General features: G+C 31.2%; 2 protein-coding genes and 1 long non-coding RNA gene across 3 annotated transcripts; 1 reads left to right on the top strand and 2 right to left on the bottom strand.

The window, feature by feature from the left end:
• Nucleotides 1-11,949: 11,949 nt before the first annotated feature.
• On the bottom strand, nt 11,950-12,873 carry LOC107915862 (17.6 kDa class II heat shock protein). The gene has a single exon (XM_016845063.2). The coding sequence runs from the start codon at nt 12,528-12,530 to the stop codon at nt 12,051-12,053; it is 480 nt and encodes a 159-aa protein (XP_016700552.1). The 5' UTR covers nt 12,531-12,873; the 3' UTR covers nt 11,950-12,050.
• A 275-nt stretch (nt 12,874-13,148) lies between these two features.
• On the bottom strand, nt 13,149-15,251 carry LOC107915885 (ankyrin repeat-containing protein BDA1). Its single transcript, XM_016845079.2, has 2 exons — nt 14,319-15,251; nt 13,149-14,219 (listed from the first exon to the last, which is right to left on the bottom strand). Exons 1-2 carry the CDS (start codon nt 14,895-14,897, stop codon nt 13,401-13,403), a joined length of 1,398 nt encoding a protein of 465 aa, XP_016700568.2. The 5' UTR covers nt 14,898-15,251; the 3' UTR covers nt 13,149-13,400.
• A 6,915-nt stretch (nt 15,252-22,166) lies between these two features.
• On the top strand, nt 22,167-23,161 carry LOC107915970 (uncharacterized). The gene is made up of 2 exons (XR_001689341.2): nt 22,167-22,556; nt 22,814-23,161. It is a non-coding gene; the product is annotated as an uncharacterized lncRNA (long non-coding RNA).
• Nucleotides 23,162-27,162: the final 4,001 nt, after the last annotated feature.

Below are 27,162 nucleotides of genomic sequence, written 5' to 3'. Positions count from 1 at the left end.
TAATTAATATTTTCAATTAATCTATTAATTTCTTATATACTCTCAATAAATTATGAAATCTCCAATACTTAATCTCATTCCAAAACCTTTTATCTATTTTTATTGAATTTCATTTCAAAATCTCTTTTTTTTTATTATATTTTTTTGGTAGAAAAGAGACAATATTAGGCTATTACAATAATCAATTCATAAATTAAAAGAATCTAGATCCATTACGATTTTTAACCAACAAATCTCTAATTAAAACCAGCAGAACTATAAATAAACAGAACCAAAAGTCTCTTGTATCAGCACAACCTCATTTTAATCTCTCGGAATATAATAAAACTTTCTTAACCCTTTCTTATTTACACTTTTGTTTTCATTTATAACTTAAATATCAATTTTAATTTGAAGATTTTAAGTCTACTTCCAACTTTTTTTCTCATCATAAGAGTTAATAATTTTTACGTTTTCCTTTTCACGATAAGAGGAAAATAAACTTTTCATTTAGCACTCAAAAAGTATAAATTTTTTATTGCAGTAAATTTATTTATTTTTACTTATTGAAGTTCATGGTATTCATTGTTAAATTAAATATTTCTAAAAGAATAAAAAAAAATCATTCAATGCATTAGCATTGAAAGTATTTAAACTTAGCCCTTTCTAATCCCAAATTTCATTTCTTTTAATTATTAAAATTTGTATTATTCAATTTAATGATTTTTGAACATCAAGAATGTGACATTGAATCTTGGGTCTTTCTAATTTTATTTTAAAATTTTGTGGAAGGATTTTGATTTTAAATGAATAACTAATTACTCATAAAAATGTTTGGGGACAAAATACGCTTATTGTTGCTACTGGTATTTCGTTAGTTCAATTTCTCTCTCAAACATTTTATTTTTTAAATTTTAATTCATGTTTTAATTAATAATATTTTTATATACAGATTTAATATATTTTATTTTTTTTAAAAACCAACAAATTATTTTGATATATTTCCTTTGTATTTATTCTACTTTTAATTTAAGTTTTTAATTAATAATTTTTTATTTATATAGATAAAATAATAAATATGTAATTATATGTTGAAAATATATTTTTCAATATATAGCATTATGTTAAATATATTTTATTTTTTAAAAACATCAACTAATTATTTTGATATATTTTTTATCACACGCCAAAAATTGGACTAGTAGAATCAGGATAGAAAATCGGGGGTTAGTCAATCGAAAACCATAATTAGGTTAGATAATTAAATAAAATATTTAAATAATTAGAATTAAAATTTTGGGTTAAGAAATTGAAATTAAGTGTTCGAGAATTAATTTGATTCAAACGGATTTTAAAAACGAGTTTGGATTTGAAAATAATTTAGAAAATAAATTTTAATTGAACAAAGGACCTATTTGAAAAAGTGAAGAAACTGGAGGTGCTTAAATGGGAAATGACCCAATTTTTAAAAATGGGTTGCCTATTTAACAACCTCCACCGTCCCTTCCCTCTCATTTTCTCAAATCATTCAAAATTTTTCCAAGCACCAAATTAGAGTTTTTCTCCTAAAATTGATTCATCATTTTTGAATCTTAAGCTTCCTAAACACAAATTCCTCTTTGAATTTCAAAGAATAATCATGTTTTCATCCTCAAATTCTCTATTGTTCTTCACATGCCCTAGCTCGAATTTGATCTTAAACTCGTCATTTCATCGAATTGAGGTGAGATTCTAACTTTTTATGACTAAACTAAGTGATTTGTTATTTCAATTTGAGATTTAAATGATTTAATCAAGATTTAAATGAATCAAATGATTTTAAGTTGTTGAGCTTTGTTTTTAAAGTGATTTCTAATTTATTTTGATCTAATTAAAAGGTTTTTAACATTCATTTAACAACTCCTTGGTAATTTAAACAAATTGAACGTTTCCCCTTCTTGATGTTCAAATAAGCTTGATTTTTTCAAAAAAATTAGATCCATGTAATTAGATAAAATTGATGATTTAGATATGCAATTAGGTAATATTTAGGATGTATGAAATTGAACTCTAAGCTTAGAAACGAGGTTTGAGTGACTCTAAGCTTAAAAACGAGGTTTGAGTGGTTAAATATCTATTTTGATAAAACTAGCTAAATTTTCGGTATAAAAGTTAGTAGGTTGTGATCTATGATTTTGGAGGGACTTAATTGTGTTTGATGTTGTTTATAATGCCTTTTTTTTATGTTTAATGTGTATGTGAAGTGTCAACTCAATTGGGAGCCTCCACAAGCAAGGACAAAGGTAAGCAAAAGGTTACTTGAGCTTTGTTGTGCAAGCAAGTTGCTAAAGTGAGTGATCTTGTGTGCTATAATTGATGTGCAAATCAGTGAGTTAAAGGGGGCTTAGATGGTTTAATCATCTAATCTAAGTCCTAAGAGTAAGTGTTCTTACTTGAACTTTGTTATTTTGCAAGCTTACATGTGTTGTGATATGTGCCAATGTGTGATGTGAATATGTGTGTTGAATATATGATTGTATATGCCTTGTGAATAGTTGATTTTATGCACACACATTTGAAATAAAAAGTGTATTTGGCTCATTGAGCAAAGTTTTTGCCATAAGGTGCATTATGTGAAAGTGACAAGTGATATGAACGTGATATGTGAGTGTGCAAAAACTAGAAAATTAATGTGTGAAATGAATATATTGGCATTGTGAACCTTTGAAAATATTGGATATGGTTGGCATGCCATAGGATTTAAGTACTCGTATATGTGTTTGATGTTGTGACATGTGGAGGATAAGGGAATGTTGAGCATTGCTTAGTTCATGGGTCATGTTTGTGTATTGGAGAGTGCTAGCTACATGCTACATTTTATGGGTCCGATATAGACTTTACGAGTCAAGTACGGGGTAATGGAGATCCGTGTATCCAATGAGTGTTTTAACATGCATTTTCATTTTCATAAATAGTCAATGTATCAATGTGATATGATATAAGTGATGTTATGTAATAAATGTGTCTAGCATGCTTATTTTAACTCTTGTGTTTGTGGATTATTATAGCAAGTTGGTGATCCAAAGGCAAAGTCATCTTTAATTGTGCTTGTAAGATGGTTTTTGGTTCATAAAGATGGCAATGTGGGTGCAAACTTGAGGGAGTAGATTTTACTTTTGATTTGGATTTGTTATTGGACTTTCTATGGATTGTTTAATGACTTTTACAACTGTTTGTGTGTTTATACTCCCTGAAATATGCTTGAAAATGTTGCAGTGGTAGATAGATTATTAAATTGTCAAATGTATTAAGGGGTTCGCATGTGTCTGGTGATAGGGATTTGTAGGTTTAGGGTTCGCGAGCTGCTAAGGTTTCTAAGTAAAAGTTCGCAGGTGTCTATGTGGTTGCTCCTTTTCTTAGTGTAATTTGATTTTTTTTATGTGATTAGAAAAGCATGTTTTAGAATTTCCATATCTTAATTTTATCACTTGAATTTTAGTAGGGTAGCTTAAATTTCTTAAAATAACTTTTCTGGATATTTTGGAAAAATTATGATTTAGTCCTTAAAGTTCGCTTTGGAATTAAGTAAGTTTTAAATATCGTTTTGAATCGAATTTTTAATGAATACTTTAAAATAAAATGCTCAGGAAATAGGTTGGTCCAAATCTATAATTTATGTATTTAATGTTTTACCCCTGGTCCTTTTTTGTTGAATTATGATGATTGAAACAAGTTTTAGGATTGTTTGTTTAAGATTACCTATTTAAGCATGTTTTAAATTTGTGTGATGGTTGGTCTGCGGTGTGTTGGTTGACCGGTACGGAGAATCATTTTAGTGGCTAATGTGACGTTTAAAATTCGAGTTGGACTGTCCCGATCTGGTTTGAGGCGCCACAATTTTCCTTGTATTTTTTTACTTTTAATTCATGTTTTTAATTAATAAATTTTTTTATTTATTTAAAAAATGATAAATATGTAATAATATGATGAAAAAAAATATTTTTTCAAAATATAACATTATGTTAAATATATTTTATTTTTTAAAACATCAACTATTTATCTTAATATATTTTTTCCTTATATATTTTTAAAATACTAAAATTTATTTGATGCCCAAATTGGTCCTTGATCCAATCACCCTAATCTCGTTTAGATAACATTGAATTTTGAATCTTTTTATATTTTTAAAATAAATATTTAAAACATCTTTTTATTTCTTATTTTTGAATTTTAAAGAGTTTTTGTTATTTTTCATATGTTTTGTTTTATTTTATTTTATTGAAAAAATTATAATTTTTAAATTTTTGTTTAAAATAAGAATTTTTTAATTTTTTTAAAAATTTACGTACTTTTAAAGGGTAAATAATAAATTGACAAAAAAACTATAAATATTGAGTACTAAAAAAGTTTAAAATTTTTAAAAAACAAGTTGACCTGCGAACTAATATAGATTGGTTGAATCGGGGCTAAAATGTCAGTTGAACTAACAATTGAACCAATTCTTATAATTTTTTAACATTTTGATTTTTTAATAATTTATTTGCTTTAACTGGTCATTCTTGGAATCAATTTGTCTGACTAGTTCGAAATTGGTTCAACTATTGGTTCGATCAATTTTTTTAGCTCTATTCAACAACCAATTTTTTACCCCTCATCGGATCGATACCCAACCAGTTCCCTGTTCGATTGGGCAGTTCAATTTAGTTTAGATAGCATTGAATTTTAGAATTTTTGTTTATAATTTTAAAATTTTTAATTTTTAATTTTTAATTTTTTATAGTTCTTTTATTTTTTAAAAAGATAATTTTTATGTTTTTATTTAAAATATGACTTTTTTAAATTTTTATGTACTTTTAAAGGGTAATGATCAAATTGAAAAAAAATATAAATGTTAAGGGCTAAAAAATTATTTTACTTTTGACATCGTTAATTTTAATTGAAAAATGGAATAATCAAGATTTTTAAATAAAAAAAAACATGAACTCAATCTCTCAAATTAAAATATAAGGACTAAAATTTAAATTTTGAAAGAATACAAAAGCGTTTAGCATATTTAAACCCTATAAATAAAAAAGCGTATTTTGTAAAAATTGATTTTCAAAATGCGCACGCATGAATTAAAAATAAAAACATAAAAGGGTTGAGAGAGGATTTGACACTGGTGAAATAAAACACTCTTACCCACCCATGGGCCATGTCATTTGAAAAATAATTATTTATTTTATATTATTTTAGTAAAAATCCCATATTTTATTACATTTAAAAGGAGATATGTATTAAAAATTAGGTAAATTATACGGTTGGTCACCCAATTTTTATAATTTTTTATTTTGGGCATCGAAATAAAAAATGCAAATTGGGCTATTGTTAATGTTTATTTTTATTTTAGTCACCTAACTTTAAAAAGTTTTCATTGTGGTCACTCACATTAATTCAATGCTATTGTATACGCATTTTAGTCACTAAACTTTAATAAATTTTCATTTTGATTACTGATTTTATCTTTTTAAAAATTTAATTTAAAATTTTCCAAAAAAAATAAAACTTGGGTATTTACAAGATATTGAGTTATCTAAATGTGGACTCAATTCTCTTTAAAAACTCAATTTTTTTTAAGGAAACCCATTTCCCCTTTTTATCGAGAAATAAAAATACAAAGAAAATTAAAAAGATAAAATGTTTTCCATATAAAAACCTAAGTAGTTTCTATAAAGCTCCAGGTTTTTCATTATACTGAAAAAAAATTTAATTTTAAAAAGGGAAAAGAAAGATAAATTGGTTTTTCTATAAAATCTCTTGTAAAATCATATATTTTTACTTTTATTAGAAAATAAAATAAAATTAATTCTAAAAAAATAAATAAAGGAAATTAAAAAGAAAAAGAAATAATGTTTCACTATAAGAATCCAAGTTTTTCCTATAAAAATCTAGATAATTTCATATAAAACTCAAAATTTCCTTTTTATTGGAGAAAAACCAAAATTAATTTTTTAAAAAATAAAATGAGTGACCAAATTGAAAAAAGTTGAGAGACTAAAATGAGTATCTAATAAAAATGGTTGATAACGGCAATGCTCAATTTGTGATTTTTTATTTTTTATGTCTAAAAGGAAAACTTATGAAAGTTGGGTAATCAAGTGCCACTTAGCTGGCGAATACTAAAGTGCACCATTCCAACAAAGGAACATCGGGTGGTAACCTTTAATTGGTAAAATCGTTTCTTAGACTATAGTCGATGAAATAAGCAACCATAATCCACTAGGATGAACCAACGAACTGTCCGGAGGCAATATCGTACTCGTTCAACATTGTAACACCCCTAACCTGTTTTCGTCGCCGGATTAGAGTTACGGAACATGGTCAATCAACCACAAAACGTTTATCGTCATAACATTCAATAATTTAATCTCATTCATAATATATCAAACTTAAGCATTTGGTCCCTAAATTGAGCCTTCGAGGCCCTAAAAATAGCTTATAAGCAATTCGAGACTAATTTGAAATAAATCAAAAAAATTTCAAGAAAATATGAAAAATTTCAAAACCAGGGGACACACGGCCGTGTGGAATGCCCCAAGCCATGTAACTTTCGAAATAGGGACACATGACCGTGTCCTTGCTTGTGTAACTCACTAAGTTAGGCCATACGACTGTGTCGCAAGCCGTGTGCCACACACGGCCAAGTGGCACAAGCATGTCCCAAGCTGTGTGCACCTAAATGAACCTTAAATGTCAAGTTTACCATTTCAAGATTTCTTGGACACTAAGTAACACATTTACCTACCTTTAAACCTATTCAAAATGACATCAAACAAGCTCAAATCATGTTATTTCAACCATCTTAGGTGCCTAACCAATGTACCTTCATTGGTACCACAAGTATACACACTTATATAACAATATAAATCATCAACCAAAACATGCCAATTCACACAACTATTTTCTAACCAATATGCCTATCATAGGCACCTCAAACCAGAACAATTCAAATAGGCATTTTAGTCATACATATACTACAAGTTTATATCAAAGTCATCTTCCATCATTTATAATCCATAGCAAGTCATTATCTAAACATTTTCCAAATAACCATCAAGATCATATAGTGATGCTCATGTTACCAACTTGTTCTTAGGATCACTCTTTACAAATATACATACCAAAACAAAAGTAATGACAAAACAAGCCTATTACATGCCATATAATCCAAAATAAACATTCATAATCTACCAAAATCAGATCGATAGTGTGACTTGAATGCTGATCCAATCGTCCAACCTTTAAAAGTATTTACAAGAAACAAAAATTAACACAAGTAAGCTTATTGAAGCTTAGTAAGTTCGACGTACAGAAACGATAAATCTTACCGAATTAAATATAACAATTCAATAAAAAATATCTCAACAACAAGTGTTTCCTGTCATTCACAAAGTCGATTTGGTGAATTGCATAATTCAATTCAAAGCTCAAATGGTAATTTTTGTGAAAACTTATATATTCATAACGAAGTCAATTCAAGATGTCAAATACATGTATTGCCATTCAAAATCATTAAATAATTTGTAATACAATAATTTACGACCTGATGAATGACTTACAGATACGAGTACACAAGCAATCCAACTAAAAACACGCCAAATCCTTATAAGAGCTAATCCAACCGAAAACATGTCAAATGCTCGTAAGAGCTAATCCATCCGATAACATGCCATGGCACTAAGTGCTTAGCCTGCAGGCTATACATCCACCCCTATAACATGCCAAATTAGGGTAGTATAACACGAGATTTCACAATAAATGTTGAACCTCGGTATACTTAGGAAACTGTATAAAGCTCTCCCCATCAATCTTCATTCCAAATTCGCATAATACTCCATCATTCAGTTGTACACTATCTTGTGTGCATTCGGCCCAATCATTGATATCAATAACATTTTCCAAAACAACTTACATCATCAATAGTATAATTTATATCCACTATTTCATATCAAGTCATCATACAATTCATATAAATATTAAATTACAATTTGTACGAACTTACCTGGACTGAGTTGTAATAGTTGCAGAAGTTTAGGGGTTATTCTGTAATTTTTCATTTTCCACATAAATCAATAGGGTATTGATCTAAAATGTAGAATTTATCAATTATTAGCTTACAATTCATATTCCAATTTATTCTAAATTTTATACCCTTTCATTTTTTAAATTTACACAATTTCCCCAAACTTTTACAATATATGTAATTTAGTCCCTTAACCTGGAAATCATCAATTTGACCATTTTTTAGAAATTATATTATAGCCGAATATTTTAGGCCCTTAAAAAGTACACAAAACACCTCTTAATCACCAATAAACCATATAAATATAACAATTTAACAATTTAATCCTTAAATTAAAATCTAATAAAAATCACTTCACAAAAAAAAAAAAAACAAAATACCACAATCAAAGCTTCAAACACATAATTATCATAAAAAAAATTCAAGATTCATCAATGGCAACTTTTAAAATTTTTAACAGATTTAAGAACGAAGGTACGGGCTAGCTGGACCTAGTTGCAACGATCTAAAGAATATAAAAATTACAAGAAATAGATAGAGAAATCACTCACATGCAATGTTTTGAACTTGGCTGATTCTCCAAGCTTAACAAACCATGGCCATTCGGTTTTAACATGAAAATTAAAGAAGAAGATGATAATTTCATGTTTTGTTTTTTGTTTATTTAATGATTATTTACTTTTTTACCCTTTACAATCAACTAAAATTTCATTAAAAATCATACTAGATAGTCCGCTTAATTGATATAAGGTCTAATTGCCTTATTGGCCCCCCACATTTAATAATTAAACCATTAAATCATCCAAATGCAATAATTAACAAGTTTTGCACCTTTTACAATTTAGTCATTTTTCCTTAATTAGCTATCTAAACATTAAAATTTCTTAACCAAATTTTGATACGACTCTAATAACTCAATAAATATTCTATAAATAATATTTATGGGCCGACATGATGAAAATTCGTGGTCCCAAAACACTGTTTCGTCACCACTGAAAAATGGGTTGTTACAAGCACGGTATAGAAAAAAGGATTCAGTGGGAGGTGAAACCCAACCTCGAACAAGTAGAGGGGTAGGATGATACCATCGAAACTGTCACTTAGCTGACATTCTCAGTGGACGATGTTGAATTCGTATGCAAAGTTAGGCACTTGCATTCCCTTGATGCCTAGATGTCCGATCATCTTCTCCCAGGTCGTTGAACACTGAAAGAAAAGGGTATCCACTAGGGTGCTTACTTCGTGACCACTAGGCCCAACCCCATCACCCTTTGTACCACCCCCATGACCTCTCTTACTACTACCGTAGCGATTGCTTCTACCCTCAATGTGACTGTTTTTAATCCTGACCATTTTGGAAAAGATGAAAGAAAAAGAGGACACTCAAAGAATTACCTGGAAATATGTAAAGAAGTTGTTAAGGGAACAAAAAAAAAGTAAGACTTAGACAATGAAATCGGAGGAGGCAAAGAAAAGAAACTTAGGGTTTCAAAAGAAAGCTTAATTAACACGAAATTAGAGGGAAATTATATCAGATGAAAGGGTTTCCTTTCTCAGCGTCTCAATTTAAATAGCCAAACATCCAAGAAAAGCTTCAGATAAAAATTGGAATAGGCTGCTCGAGTTCTCTAATCCACAGTTGACAGGTGTCAACTGTAGGAAGGGTTTTCATAAACCTGTTAGCATGCCAAAATGGGAGTGTTCGCCAAAACCACATGTTTAGTGAGTAACAACCATTTCGATATTTGGCAACAAGAATCCTCCAAGTGGAGTTATTTTGGGCACAAGGTGTAGGCTAGAGACTCCACCTGCATAACAGTAAGGTTATCATTACTCAACCACCCGTTATGTAAGGAGTGTAGGTAAGTCCTCCCTTTGTATAGGATGGGTTTAAGGTGAGTCTGAAATTAAGTGATCAATGCTAAGGCATCAGAGAAAGGTAGAAGTGCCTACCTCTAAGTTATGAAGGGAGTTACCCAATAAATGAATTATTACACGGGCTCTACTTATAGATTTAACTACGAGAAAAAATTCTGAGGATAAAATTTTCTTTAAGGGTAGGGGAGTTGTCACACTCGAGTTTCATTAAAGACCTAAATTTAAAAGAAGTTTGGGAGTTAGTTGAATAAAAATAGAAGTTGGCGGGCTCTACTGGAATATCTAGAAATTTTAATGGTTGATGGGCAATTAATTGGGTTTCAATTTTGGTTTGGTTAAGCTGGAACCGACTGATTCCATAGTGGGAGATATAATGATTGTCGATGAATGACTAACAAAGATTTGGAGACCGTCTAGAGGAGTTATATATGTAGGCGAGAAGAGATGTTCCCAAAAAAAGGATTCTTCTCCATTTTTCTTGCAACATCCTTTCCACCTACATCATCTTCTTCGATTATTTCGAAGAAGAAAAGCATTTAGGAGAGTTTTGCATAGAGCAGTAGTCATGAGATTCAAAGTCTGGAAGTAGAAAAATTGATAAGCTTTCTCATCTTTATATACTGGTGGATTAGAGGAAAAATAAGAGTAAGGATTCTTAATGAGTTTCTATATAATGGGTTATGAATTTTTTTAAGGTTTGAACACCTTTGGTTTAACCGATAAATGATTTTCATGCTTAACTGCTAGGACGAAGGAGGCTCTAGCGTTTGGACAAGCTAAGTTGACGAGGATAAATGAGTTCAGATGAGTTTTTATACTCTACTTTTGGATGAATGATGGATGAGTGTTGTGTTGTGATTTAAGTTTATGTCTGCTATGAACCCTGTTTGAAATTTTGGTGATTCATGAGTATGGTGAATGAGCATGACATGTGTGTTTATAGCTGCATGAATTCATGAAAGTATGCAAGTATGTTATATATGAGAGGACGGTGTATTGTTGTATCTAATGTGGTGTACTCCTTAGTGCTATAGTATTTGGAATGTTATGTATGAAATGCATGTCTATATTATTATGTGGAGTATGGAGGGAATTTACCTTGATGAGGTAGATGAAAATATGAATAATGGAGGAATGGGTGGGTTGATAGGAGGATACAAGGGAGTTTAGGCGGCATCGTGGAATGGTATCTACTAGCTCGCTAGAGCAACACCGTGACGACGGTCTATCGACTCTATGGAACGACACTGCGATGATGGTTATCGACTGATCTTTCGAGACAACACCGTGTAAACGTTATATAGATCCTTCGAGGCGGCACCTCGAAAAGGGTTATTCGATTCTTCGAAATCAAAATACCATTGTTGCCATGGTATGATCCAGTGGCGAGCAAGTACTACTCATGATAACCACAAACTCTGCCAAGATAGTGAATAAGAAGTCTATCAAGGCATGAAAAGGGAGATACTTGTATAACTCGCGCAGTGAGTAGGTTGACAGAATAATCGGGGGTGCATTGAAAGCGCGAATAAGCGTGCTAAACAAAAAAAGTCTGCCAAATGGCAAAAATAGTGAGATTTGATAGAAGCGCCTTAAACGCAACATAAGGGTGTTTTCTTCTAAGATACATGAGCAAAAATATCCATTAAAGATGTTGTAGAATCATTGGCTAAAGGTATGTCACGGTTCATCATATCTCTAAAATTTCAAGTGTAATTGACAAAAGGGTTGCTAGAAAAGTGGAGAGTAGGATTGCCTAAATGATTTGATCGATAGAAATTGTTAGAGATCTATAGAGAAAAAGGATGTCCGAATAGGACTATGCAGCTTGGGAAAGTTCCTCGTGAATTAAGGAAAGCATAATGAGATCTTATTTTTTAGACCTTCAAACAAATTCTTTATACTAAGTTAAGGAAAGCAGTTTGACAGTTTTAACACCAAGTTGATCCTTTGTTCTTTATAACATGCAACTCCTATTCCGCAGTTCATGAATTAAACAGTCTTTGCTGCACAAAATGTTTTTCGTAGATAAAAAAACAAGAAACAAGGGATTAAACAAGAAACAAACTATAATTTTTTTTATTTAAATAGTCATACTCACACAAACCAAAGCCAAACTGAAACAGACACCCACTCAAAACACATGTGAAGCTCAAGCAACTTTGACCTCAATGGTCTTAGACTTTTTAGGTTCAGGAGGGGGCAGTTTCTCCACAGTCACTCTCAAAACCCCATCCTGACATACAGCTGAAATCTTATCCATGTTCGCATTATCAGGCAACTGGAACTTTCTCATGAACTTCCCAACTCTCCTCTCCATCCTCACATATTTCACCCCTTCTTTCTCATCTTTCTCTTTCTCTCGCTTTCGTTCCCCACACACCACCAGCACGTTCTCATCTTCCACGTGCACCTTGATCTCGCTGGGGCTTATCCCTGGCATGTCCGCGATGAACACGTAGGATGTCGGGTACTCCATAACATCGGCCGGTGTCGCCGCCATCGCCTTTGCGTCTCGAACGTAGGCTCGAGATGGGTTGTTCTTCGACTTCTCTTGCTCCTCTGGGATGTCCAGCATGTCTTCCAGGATTGTTATCAGCGGAGAGTTGAACCCAAAGTTCCTGAAATCCATGAATCAAGCTCTAAAAATATAGACGAAGACAAAGATCAAGGGAAAAGAAATGCAAATGACGCTTTGATGTGTAAAATCCACGTTTGTTTCAGAGTAATTTGCAAGGATTGGAGTTGATTCGTATATATAGGAGATAAGCATGAGTAGGTGGACAGTTCTAGAGAACAATAAACTGTAATGTCATGTCGACCTGTCTGTGTCTAGAACTATGAAGAAGATGAATGAAAGTTCTGTAATTTTCTTTGCTTTTCCCATCTTTATTTTGGGTCATAAATAATAATTCCAGGGCCCATGAAATTGCATGCTGTTTATGCTGCATTTCTTAGGCCCAAAGCTCTGCACCATATTCGCATTAAAATAAGCCCACGCTCAAAATAAACAAACTAAAATGGATTGATAATATAAATAAAGATAAGCTTTTACTGAGTCAGCTAAGCTGCTCTTTCTTATTAACCATTTAAAAATCTATTTGCTTAGTGCTTGTTTCTTTATTCTTTGAGGATTCAACAAGATAAGGTTATGATATAGCTAATTTAAGTTTTATTGAAAGCAAGTTTCTTTAATATAATAAGGATCCCATCTCAAACACCTCCCACAAGTGAAGATCATACTACATTTTCATAGAAATTTCCTACAGGGCCTATAGAATCCAGTGTTATGAATCTTCATTTGATGTTTTAGAGAAACTGGTCATCGCATATAGATGAATTAGGAAGAAGCTTCCAACTTTTGCATTCAAATTCCATTATTCCAAACTTTTTACAGAAATGGGTTTTCATTCATATAGTGAACCTTTGACATATGGTTACAGAATCATATATATACATATTAGCTATGATGATTATGCGATGATAAAGTAGAGCTGATTGCTTAGAAGTCGATGTTATTTGGGTACGGTAATGGCGGCGGCGGCCTTTCCTTTTTCCCTAGTACATATTCTACTTTCTTGAAAAAATTTAGAGTCAGGCGTATGGTATGAGCCAAAAGAAGAAAAGACATCACCGCAAGCCATGCCCTGAGAGCATAATCGAGCACTTGAGTGACGTCTAGTTCCTGTGATTTTGGTGTAATGAAAAGAAGTGAAATTCTGTATGTAATGGCCATGGATGTGATAGCAATCCACACAATCACAGTCAAAATCCACATAAAAAATCTTCGCTGGAAAGGCAATCCTGTAACCAGCAGCAAGATGATGCTCATCGATGCCATGAAACTTGTTGTGTTGGCAGCAAGGTACTGAGTATAATAGCTTTGGTTCGTATCTGCTATTATTGAATGTCCTGATTCGTGAGATCTCTCGGTGGCTGTTCCTGTGAAATCATCTTGCCATAAACCACCAGGAGGGGTTAGTCCAGCTTGGAAAGACATTGTTGCCATAAGTGATGCCACCACCATCAATGAATCTCGTTTTCTTGTTAGCCAATCTTCCTTCTTGTAAGTCTTTTGCACCCACTGATGTTGTGTGTCTGGTTGGTTAGTTGCAACATTTTGAGCAATTAGAGGTGTTGTTTCAGTCTTCCAATGCAAAATTTCTGCGGCTCTTATAGCTCCGGCATCTCGAAGGGACTCGGCAATGTCAAAGTCTTTCAATCCTCTCCTACTTTGTGCAAGAACGTCCATTGCAGTTAAACCATTTGCATTTAGACCATTTACTTCAACGCTGGTACTGGTAAGCAAAAATTTTATTGTCTGCGCAATTTTGATCAGAATACATAAGATTAATACCATCACCAAAAGCAACAAAAAGCTTAAAGCTGAAATATTATGGTGATGCAATCTAATCCATACCTCAATTTGCTTGTAAGCAACAGCTAGGTGCAAAACTGTCATGCCATAATCATCTTTAGCATTCACAAATTCTTGGTTGTTCATGACTTCAACCAATGCCTTGAAAGACTCTAATTGTCCATACTTGACACACAAATGCAATATGGTCTCTCCCCATGACACAGTGACTCGAGCCGCTTGCGGTCTAACACGGACTAGCTCATTCAAAACATGAACCTGGCCTTTCATGGCTGCAAGATGAAGAGGGTTTCTTTCTTCTATATCCACAGCCAGGCACATGTCAGGGTTTACAAATAGCAATGCTTTAACTATGTCAACATACCCTTTGGCTGATGCCAAGTGGAGAGGTGATGAACCCCTTGAATCTAGTTCTCTAGTGAACTCTGGCTTCCTTTGTATAATCTCCTTCACAAAATCTGTATGTCCAAGCATTGCTGCAACATGTAAAGGAGTCTCAATGGCATAATTAACCAGCACTCTATCAAGAAGCAAGTGATCCTGTCGAATTAATTCTAAGAAAATAGTTACGTTCCCTGCTGCTGCTGCTTCATAAAGCTTGCTTTCCAATATTTCTGCCATTTTGGCTGTATGTGATGGGGGATTATTAGGCAGAAGTTGCAGATGAAAGAGTTATAAAGTCAAATAAGACATTGCTTTCACGGTGATGTGTGCAAAACCATTGGTTTAGTTTATATAAAAAGAACTCAAGTTGAACAAGAAACATGGGACGGGGATTATACCGGGGACGGGAAGGGGATTATCTCTGAAAAAATAAATAAATATCAGAGCAGTAGACCCAAACTTGGGTCAATATAAAACGAGTTTTTATATTTCAGAGAGCACAGGTGTTACTGAATAGAGTCGACTAAAACTATTCTAACCACCTCATCTTCTATCAAATTTAGATGCAAAAATGGCTATGCGGCTCCTTTGTTTTTCTTCTCCTTACAAACTCAGCTTGGAAAGGGAAACAGTGTTAGTTATAAATTAAATGGGTTTATAAGGTTTGCAGAGTAACACTTCAGTTATCAACAAATATGAATTTTGCATCTCAGGCAAGAAATCATAAAAGTTTTTGGTAGATTTTATTTTCGTCTTTCAAATTTATCATCAGCATTTTTTAAATTTAAAATTTTAATCACTCACCTTTAAATACCTAACCCAAAGTTGACGTGAAACTTTTTTTCTTTTTTCTATTAGCCTAATTCATCAATTGGATCTTAAATCTAAAAATTCAATCAATTTAACCCCTTAATATTGACAAAAGTTTTCATTTAGTTCTAATTCTAAAAAATTCAAGGCTTATAGGTGTAAAAAGCCCTCAAACTTTTTCAAGAAAAAAAAAAAAATTAAGCCCCTCCTTTCTTTTGCACTCAATTGAGCACTTGAACTTTCAAAAGTGGATTAAAAAGGCCCTCAAACTTCTTCAAAAAAAACAATTAAGCCTCTGTTTTTTTTCACTCAATTGGGTACTTGAACTTTCAAAAGCATCAAAAAGACCCTAAAATTTTTCAAAAAAAGCAATTAAGCCCTTGCCCTTATTAAAAATTAGAAAAAAATATATAAAACATAAAAAATTTTAGAAAAATTATTAAATTTTAATAAAACTTTAAAAAATTTAAAAATTATTAAAAATTAGAATTTTTTATAAAAATCTTTAAAAAATGTAAAATTTTATAAAATTTATAAAAAAATTAACGACCCCTAGTTTTTTTCAATTAAAGTCATCACATGTCACAGCACAGTGTGACATGTGGCAAAAAATGATAAAATAAAAATAAAAATTACTAAAAGTTATAGAAAAATTATAAAATGCTTCTTTTGATACGATAATTTTTATAATTTTTTTACAAAATTTATATTTCTTTACATATTGTATAATTTTCTTACAACTTTATAAAATTTTATAAATTTTTTATATTTCTATATAGTTTATAATTTTTTTACGATTTTTATAAAATTTTCCAATTTTTATATTTTTTACTATTTTTTTCTAATTTTAATAAATTTTTAATATTTGAATTTTTATTAAAATTTAATAATATTTATAGTTTTTAGTGATTTTAACTTTTTTATAATTTTTTTGCTAATTTTTTAACAAAAGCAGGGGTTAATTGTTTTTTTGAAAAATTTGAGGGACTTTTTGATGCATTTTGAAAGTTCAAGTACTCAATTGAGTGCAAAAAAAAGAGTAGGGGCTTAATTGCTTTTTTTGAAAAGGCTTGAGGGCCTTTTTGATGCATTTTGAAAGTTCAAGTACCCAAATAATTGCAAAAAAAAGGTAGGGACTTAATTACTTTTTTTTAAAAAAAAATTTGAGGACTTTTTACAATATTAAGCCAAATTTCAATAAATTTAACAGTTAATATTTACAAATTTTTTAAATTAAAGGAAAAATATTTTAAAGTAATTTAAAATATGAAAAATCGAGGTTTTGGTTCTGACTTCTGAGTACATTCTTGCACCCAAATGACTACAAATGAGCTTTCCCATATGCTGCATTCCGTCTTTTCATCAACAACACATTCAGTATGAATTCTTCAACTAAAATAAAAGTTTCTTTAAATAAATTTTTAGAATTAGAACTAAATGAGAGCTAAATTTATTGAATTTTTAAATTTAGGATGAATTTGATAAAATGTGTAAATATTAAAATGCTAAATTTAGTATTAGACCAATGAACAAAAGGCTCAAGTCAACTCTTTACTAAATATTTAATGATGAGGGACTAAAATATTTTAAATTAAGTGATCAAAAGAGAAACTACCCTTAAATTATTGACACAACATTGATGCCTTTTTTTATTGATATAATAATAAATTTAGTTCTTTAATATTTAATTCGATTCTAATTAAAAAAAAAGCCTTTAATTTTTTAATTTAAAAAATTTGAAGTCAAGAACATGAGTTTGTAATTGAAGAAAGAACATCATGATTCAGAATCGCAGACATTTCACTCAACCATAACATCTCTTTTCCGCCACAATTTATTTTCTTTTTTACACTCTTAAATAAAGCCTTAAAAACAGCATATTCTACATTTATTATACAACTTTCAGGGTGAGTGAAAAAATAAATAAATTTTGAATGTGATTAATAGGAAGTAAAATATTATTGCATAGATCATTTTAATTTGAGTTTTTTATTCAAATAATATAAAAATAATAATAAATTACAAAAAGGATATGGAAAATAAATTAATTACGAAAATAAGCATTTGTTACAGTGTTTTGATGTTGCCACCTGACATATTGGTGGCACTAAACTGAAATGTGATAGACCTAAAATATTTAGAGACTTGATATGTAAATTTCCTGTTTTGGTTGACAATTGAAAAGAGGTTTTAAGGCTTCAAGAGTGCTTCCGTGAGACCAAACTTTAAATGAGTAAATTATTTCATAAACTCTTCTTATTTATTATTTTATTTTATTCTTTTTTAACACAAATTTTTCCTTTTTGGTTTATAAGGTATAGTATCTCATTTCTCAATTTAACTCAACATAAAAAAATTTATTTTTATTTTTGTTTGCTTGTAATTTGTTCATATTTGATTATATATATATATATAAAATCATCTATGTATTTACCTCATTTGACCTCTCTCACCAATTCTACTTTAATCCCATTCTATTTATCTCAATGTTTCTTTACCCGGGTTTTCTTCTCCAATCTTTTTCATTGGTGACTTTTAATCTTTTTTAATTGATAATGGGTGCAACAGATTTGAGCAAATAAAAAGGGAAATGGTGAATATCGACATTGATGGGATCTTGAAAGAGCTTCCAAATGATGGCTGTATCGCTAGAACCAAAATCATTTGCACTCTGAGTTTGGCATCACGATCGGTACTTATGATCGAGAAGCTATTGAGGGTCGACATGAACATTGCTCGCTTCAATTTCTCCATGGAAGCAATGAATATCACCGGGAGACCTTGAACAATCTCGAAAAATTTTATTATTCTATTTATTTTTGGTGTTAAAGGGGAATAAAAAAATAATAAATAAGGTGGGCTTGTGAAAAATTTACCCATTTAAAGTTTGGTAGTCAAGGTGCACCCTTAAAGCCTTTATTTTTTTTCACTGCCAACCAAAACGGGAAATTTACATATCAGGTCCTTGAATATTTTAGATCATCATATTTCAGTTTGGTGCTACCAATTTGTCAAGCAACACCATCATAACACCGTAGCAAATGCCTATTTTCATAATTAATGTGTTTTCCATATCTTTTTCGTAATTATTTATTTTATTTTATATTATTTGGGTAAAAAAAATCTTTCAAATTAGGATGATAAGAGAAGAAAAAATGAAAAAGGAGTATATGCTAGTTCAAAATTAAGCATTATTTCTTTCTTTCCTCTCATTTTTTTCAACTAAAGAAAATTGTAATATACTTGAAGGTATAAAAGGAGTTGGCACTTGAGTTCTTCAACTTTAGCAGATAAAGATAAACAAGCAACAGCAGCTAATTGACTCATCCATGGGTTGTCTTGTTGAAGTTTCAAGCTTGAAATGGTAATTCACAGCAAGAGCCATGGTTAAAGCATTGAACCCATAGTGTTCTTTGACATTGAAAAACAACCCCAAAGCTTGTTTTCGAGCTAAAACCAGTCGCTTGTTTAAGTTAACATCAATGTACCCATGGTGGATTTGTTTTTCATACACTTGTGGTAAGAAATTTTATTTTATTTTTTTAATTTTTTTACTAATTCAATTTTATATCTTTCTAATTTTCTTTCCAAGAAAAACTTTAAATACTCAATTTTATTATTATGTAACTTACAATTACCATAGAAGTCTACCTTCAATATGTCTTTTCTTTATATTGTCCTACTAAAAGTTATGTTATATTTTGGTACTTTGTTTTAGTTTTTATACTTTAATTCGATCAATTTTAGTTTATGTACTTTTCAAGTCGATAAATTTTAATTATTATTACTTTTCAAAATTTGAAGTTTTAGTCCTAATTCAAATAGTCTTAGTTAAATCCATTTGGTTAAATTCAATTGCTAATCTTATACCATGCGTGCAATTGTAGATTTAGTCTATGTTCTCCAATTGGATCATTCTAAATCTTTATACTTTTTAAAATTTAAAATTTTAATATTTACGCAAATGGAAATTGTTAATCCATTAACTCAATTTTTAGTTAGTAATATATGAAAATAACAAGTTGACATGACATTATACATGTGATACTATGTGTGTTGCATCAGACTTTGAAAATAACATAACTTAATGAATTAACCATATTTGTCTGGTGAGGATTGAAATTTTAGAATTTGAAAAATATAGGGACTAAAAATAAACAAATTAAAGCATAAACAGTAAATCCGTAACTTTCGCAAAATACGGAGAGTACTAATAAAATTTAACCAAAATATAATATCGATTCCAGTGGCAAGCAGCGACAAAAAACTCAACCATGAAATTTCTTGCAAAAGTATATATTTTTTCAAGAGTTAAATTCGGTACTTTGGTACGAATCCAGAAAAATGTAATTAAAAAAAAAGTAGGTACCAAACATATTTTTATTATTGAAAACAAAATTTTATATTTATTTAGTAAATGTGGTTTTCAATTTTTAAAAAATAGAAAATAAAAAAAATAAAATGTTTTCAAGAAGCCAGTCTAAATTTTTCTAATTTTTAAGCATTTCTTTTATCAAAAAAATATTTCAATTTTTAATTTTTTAAGAACTAGGACTAAATTGACAAGTTATATAAAGTTGAGAGCTAAATTTATTAATTTTTTAAATTAAGATCAAATTGATAAAATATATAAATATTTAAAAAATGATTTTATTATTATGGTAATTAAAAAAAAATGGTACCAGTATTAGAAAAAGAAAATTACGAAGTAAATTATAAATATGTGGATGATTTCTATTGCTTAGGATGTTTTCTTTCATCGTCTGGGATTGATGTGAGTAGAACTTTACAGATCTGCTTTTTCTATAAATTGATATCATGACCACTGTTTTGTTACATCTTTATTATTTTAACTAGCATTCAAATCCATTTATATTTTTGTTTTTAGTGGAAAACTTTTCAGTTGTGTTTTGAGGTCTGGCAATGGTGTAAATCGTTTGTTTATTTTTTAAATTATTCATGTACTAATATTATGTTTGAATTCGGTCCGTATAAAATAAGGATGTTTCAGCTCGGTTCAAGTTCGGTTTAAACTCATTTGAGTTAATCGTTCATGAACACTAATCAAACATGTTTACAAACTGTCGAAAACACCCCCTTTTTTTTTTAAAACAAAAAAAAGTTCGTAGCAGTCAACTTAAAAACGCAAGTTTGGGAGTCGCCACCGATCTTTTTAAAGAGGTGTGATCGGATCACCTTGGAAACGATTTTAGGTCTACGAATTTTGAGAAAATAGGTTCAGGAGTCAGTTAGTACGAGGAAGGGTTAGCACCCTCATAACGCCCAAAATTGGTACCGAATTGATTATTTAATGTCTTAGTGTAGAGAATTTTAAAAAATTTTAAAAATACGATCCTTCCTTTTTATTAATGTTAATTTTATAAAAGGTGCTTGGATAAATCGAAGCGAATGTTAAAGACCTTCTCGTCTTAGAGTAATAAAATGTTACACCCAATACATTAGGACACAACATTTTAGTCCTCGAGAACAAGCTTGTCTTTTGATTTTCAAAACTCTTGCGGTGAAGTTAAAAAAGGGATATTCGATTGCTTTAAGTCAGATGAAAAAATGAAACCCAATACGTGAGGGCACAATTTCTCAAAATTCCTAGCATTGAATATAGCCTTTATTATTATTAAAATCTTCATTTCGAGAAAACGACACGCCACATCCAATACGTTAGGACACGTCGTATCGAATTCCCGAAAATGAGTTTTGGTTTACGCATTTTGATTAGAGAGAATTTTCGATTATTCAGATTCGACGAGGAAAATTGGAACCCAATACGCTAAGGCTCCATTCTCTCGAAGATTCCAAATACCGAACTCCGCCCTATCTTTGAAAACTTTCGTAAAAAAGAGTTATAATGCTTTAATAAAACTAAATATTTTAGATTGAAACGATGGGATGTTAATATACAACACAAAATAATAATTGACGAGCTAAAGTATAAACTAATAATCATCAATAACCAACAAATACTAATAAATAATATAATACATATGTGGGCAATAATATCCAACACACATCATACAAACATGAATATCAACATTCAACAACTAAATGAGTTAATCGTCAAAATTTGGAAGAAGAGCTAAGCGAAATAACATAAATAAAATGTGACAACTTTTCGAATAAATAAAATGAATATTGGGATACATCAAAAGGTTAGAAATGAATATTATGTGAAATAATAATATAAGAATGAATTTTTAAGTAAATATTTCATGAAAAGAAACTCAATATATATATATATACATATGCTGATTTGAATAAATGGTACATGCAAAATGAGAGGAAAACTTTATAACAGTATTTGTATGCTAAATTTATTTAATACTATTTTAAAATAATAGTATATTATATTATTAAAAATTTCTAATGATGAACTTTAAAACTATATTAAACTTTAATATTAAAACAATACTAGGTTTATAAGTAAATACATACTAAAGACAAAAAAATCGAAATAAATTTTTTTAGAAAATAAATAAATTAAATTATGGATTAAATTAAAATAAAAATGGAATTAAAAGGAATAAACGAAAATAGAATAAAATAGAGGGGATGGGGGCCAAATGCAACATGCGGATAACTTGGGGGACCAAGTGGGAAATAATCCCCGTCCTTCCAAAACGCAGTGCATAACCTGGGCCCAGATGAAACAAAAGCAAAATGTAGCGTGAAATTCACAAAGTAAAGAAAAATTGATTTGAAATCGCCATTGAAGAAGGAGGACCAAATGTGCAAATAACCCTACCAAGACCATGATGCGCGGATCTCAGCCGCCTCCGGGTCGGGTCATCGAGTTAAGATTAAACGGCACCGTTTTGAGGGCTGTTAACCCTAGCTCAAAACGATGCCGTGCGATTTCACTATTTAAACCCTCTAAAAAAATAACTCAGTTGCTTAACAAAGAAAGAAAAAAAAAATAAAAAAGAAGGCCGCCGCCTCCTCACGTCTGCGCTAGGGTTTCAATCCTAGTTTTACAACACCGAAGGCTCCGCCGATTTCTGGCCTCACAGCCCTCGTCTAAACTCCTACTGAGGCGGAGTGAGCGAGGTTTCAGTCGACACTAACACCCAGGTAAGCCTTCCTCCCCTTCTTTTGTTTTATAAAACACGAAGAAGTCGAAAAGAGTAAAAAGAAAAAGGAGTCACCTTTAGTAAACTTTCTTTTTGATTGCTTTCGTTGTTTTTTTTTGTATTTTTGCCTCTAAGAAAAACCCTTCTACAAAATGGTTCCGGCCTTTTCCTTTATAGGCCGAAAAAGTGAACAAAAATGAAATATGAAAAAATACAGTTTTTTGCTTTTTTGTTGCGTTGTTTGAGTCCCATTTGCAGGTGTACGAGGGCAGAGGTCGACATGGAGGTACGGAGGTAGAGGCGCAAGTGTATGGAGGCCTGTCACGTGTGCAGGGGTAGGCCGAAAGCGTGTGCAGAGGAGATGCACGCGCGCAAAGGCGCAGCACGCGGGGGGGGGGGGAAGCCTTAGGTTTGACTGCGGCTCTGGAAGGAGGGCTGATGCTAGGGTTTCTTTTAGTTTTCGGGCCACCTAGTGATTGGGCCAGGTGTAGTTGGGTATAAGCTTGGGCTAGGTTAACTGATTTGGGCCACGTTGGGCCATTGTATTTGGACTGTGGACTGTTATTAACCTTTTGTTTGGTTTATTTTTTTATTACTTTTTTTCAATTTGGATTGGATTTTTATATTATGGGCCGGGCAAATTGGGCCTATCACACAAACAGTAAAAAAACATGTTCGTGAAACACTAATTAATCCTGTTCGCATGCACTAAATGAATGTGTTCACAAAAAAAAACAGACAAATAGTCAAACATATTCACAGATACACAAACAAATAAGCAAACTAGTCAATTAATGTTAAACTAAACTTAAACAACATTTTAACAAGTAGTTCACAATATGAGATAAAATAAGTGTAATACCTAATTTGCCCGGCCCGTTAGTAAAATAAACTAAATAAAAAATTAAAATTAAATGGTCTAATAACAGTCCAGACTACAAAATTTGGGCCCAAATCACTAACCCAATACACCCTAGCAACCCAAATTACAAAATCTAGCCCAATAACCAATTACTGGCCCAAACCTAACTTATCCCAGGCCCAAAATCCACCGAAACCCTAGCAGTACCCAGTTCCCAGTGCCGCAGCAGCCAAGACCTCCGCGCGTGTCAAGCGCTCCACGCGCCTCCAGCTGGCCTCCGTACACGCCACATCCACCACCCGTACGCCACACCTGCAAACAAAACAAAAAACATAGCAGAGAGACAAAGGGGTTTTTCTCTGGTTTTATTTTATTTTTATTGGTTTTTTTTCACACAGAGGGATATAAAAAACGAATAGAGAAGCCATTGTAAGGTTTTTTTTTTACAGGGGATTGAATACAAAAAAAACAAGAAAGATTCAAAATAGAGAATTTTGTAAGGTGATTTTTCATTATTTTTCTTCTTCACTGTTCCCTCTTTTACTGCTCTGTTCATTAATGGCATGAAATAAAAGAGAAAGAGAGGTTAGGGAGAGTAGCTTACCTGCTAGCCGAGACATCGTTCGTTCCGTCGCAATTGGAGTCGGACGAGGGATCGGAGTCTCCAAGCGTCGGTTTGTTGAGCGGCGTTAGAGGAGAATTTTTTAGAGTTTGCTTTAGAGTGGTAAAGTAACTGCTAATTTAGGGTTTTTGTGACCCTTAGGCAACCCAAAACGACACCGTTTGGAGCCTGGTCAGTGGTTTCAAAATGGTGTCGTATAGGGCAGTACCCGTGTGCGTGACCCGATTTGAGAAAGAGGATCCGCGTGTTTTATTGGTGGTTTATTTGCACAATGAATCCTCCTGTTTTCTCGATTGGTTTTGATGTAATCCCTTTCATTTTTTTATTTCGGCTATATAGTTCTATTTTGTTTTCAATTTCATCCTCTCATCAGTTGAGGAGACATACGTCCAAAACGACGTTGTTTCCAATGATCTTACCTGGTTTCCTAGACTGGTGCATTTAATTGCTGCATTAGTCCCTTCAATTTCAAACAAACTTCAAATCGATTCTCTTTTATTTTATTTATTTTCAAATTTGCCCCAAACACTTGCTTTAATCCTTTTCGTATACGTGTTTAAAAAAAAAAGAAATTAACTAATTTGACATCAATGTTATTATTACTATTATTATTATTATTATTAGTAATAGCAGTATTATTATTATGATATTTGCTTATATATTTACCTTTTTTTATATATATACAATATTTCATTCTATACATTATTTTTAAGTTTCTTCTAAAATTTCATATATTATTACCTTTTTAAAACCATGATATACTATTATTAGTATTGTTTAGTTTTTTTATATATATAATATAATGTATATATTATCTATTTCAAATTTATTTTAACTATAATTTCCTTTCTTTCATATTTATTGGGTTATTTTTTTTAAAAAAAAAACTTGTACAATTTCATGTGTGTTAATTTATAATTTGGTGCTTTGATTGACTTTAGATTCATTAGCCTTTGAATGTTAGCATAATATATGATGTGAGATTATTGCTCTTGTATGTATTGTGTTGCTCATTTATATTTAAGGTTTCTTTGTTGTTCATTAGCTTACACATAGCTTACGAATTTTTCTTTCGCGATACATATTGTCTTATTGCGTTTTATTAAAATGACTATATTCTTTTCTAAGCATTAATATCGATTTATCCATAAAACAACGCAATACTCAAAAATTGGAATCCTCGAGAGAATTGAGCCCTAACGTATTGGGTTCCAACTTTCCTCGTTGAATCTAAATAATTGAAAATTTTCTTCAATCAAAACATATAAACCAAAAACTCATTTTCGAGACTAAAATTGTCGTGTCCTAATGTATTGGGTGTGACATTTTATTACTCTGAGACGAGAAGGTCTTTAGCATTTGCCTCAATTTATCCAAGCATCTTTTATAAAATTAACATTAATAAAAAAGGAAGGATCGTATTTTAAAATCTTTTCAAATTCTCGACACTAAGACATTAAACAATCAATTCGGTTCCAATTTTGGGCGTTACGAGGGTGCTAACCCTTCCTCGTGCGTAACTGACTCCCGAACCTATCTTCTCAAAATTCGTATACCTAAAATTGTTTTCAAGGTGATCTGATCACACCTTTTTAAAAGATCGGTGGCAACTCCCAATTTTCTTTTTTTTTTAAAAAGTCGGTTAAACAATTTTTTGTTTTTCAAAAAATGGTTGTGACAATAAGTATAGTAGTCTTATAAACCCACTGTCACTTGGTGGAACTAATGAGCTATAACTATTGTAATTGTATAAAAAAATCCTAGAAAATCCCATTGTTTGATTTTAGACCTTTCAAACGAAATCTTAGCAAGATATCACCAAACCTATAACGGTAAACAAACAAAACATAAAAAAATTTTTGACAAAAGTGTTGATAGTGCTTGCAAGTTTAGGCCACAGGTTGGCACACTCCTTTAAAATTGGATCATGATTAATGATAATAAAACCTAAAACATAAAATGAAAACATTATTAGATACATCTAGATTAGGGATCTTGCATTTATTTTGCCCAAAAAAACTCAACAACAAACAAGAACTTTGAACATGAGGAAATCTCATGGGTCGTCGATTGACTCTTAGCTCGATTGACATGGATATTGTTGTCAATTTAGGAGGACGTGGGTTTGAGTGCGCTGAATCGCATTATCCTCCTATTTATGGGTTAGGGAGGGGCTATGGGTTGTTCTAAGCATTGTGTCAAAAAGAACAAATATAATCACAATATATATAAATAAATAAAAAGGTAGAGAGATAATTTAAAAATGAGAGCTTAGTTGTATCTTAGTATGTTTATAAGCGAAATTGTCACACCTGGAAAGCTAAAAGCTGTGCAGGGTCCTTGAAGAAAAGTTACGAGTTAAATAAAATTTAGATCTAAACCAACCAAAATCCTAGGTACCTAATTAGAAAAAATTTAGTTTAGCGGGGCTATAGAGTGATTATATGAGTCTTGTGGACTAGTTGGTAAATAGTTAAATTTCAATGTTAGTTTCGTTGCATTAGAACTAAGCATTTCTAAGTGGGAAACATTATGCTTATGAAGATTAAATGTTATGTTGACTGAATTGTCTTTAGTAATCATAAGTGGGAGGGTTATATAAGGGAGAACTGACTTTCCCTTTGGGGATCCTCTCATTCTGGCATTCATTTTCCTACTTCTATTTTCTTCTTTGTTTCTTGCATTCAATTTCTTCTTCCATATTCTTCTTTGAACTGTTCTGAGAGAAAAAAAAAGAGAGAAAAGAGAGTAATGAGCAGTCTGCATATGGGGAGGAATTAACATATTAGCTTGAGTTGTCGAAAATTTAGCAATTTGGTAATCTGTCTAACTATTTCGCACCTTTTGATTCAAGAAGAAGGAAGGAAAACTTGTGGATTTTGGTATAATTCATTGATTTTGGACTATGATGATTTAATTCGCAGTTAACTTCTCCATATGTTAATGAATTATGGTAGTCTTACATTTAAATGCCTTTGTTTTGATTATTAATTGGTTTCTATGTTTAGCTAACCAAGAAGGAGGAAGCCTAAGCGATAAAGGAAAAACTAAGCAGGTGGGAGTAATATCAACTTCCAGGTATTTTGCCAGTGAGATTTTACACTCAAACTTGTTGTTTTCAAT

This window comes from Gossypium hirsutum, chromosome D06 (genome assembly GCF_007990345.1).
Source record: "Gossypium hirsutum isolate 1008001.06 chromosome D06, Gossypium_hirsutum_v2.1, whole genome shotgun sequence".
Taxonomy (NCBI): domain Eukaryota; kingdom Viridiplantae; phylum Streptophyta; class Magnoliopsida; order Malvales; family Malvaceae; genus Gossypium; species Gossypium hirsutum.
This window is presented reverse-complemented; position numbering and strand designations above follow the sequence as displayed.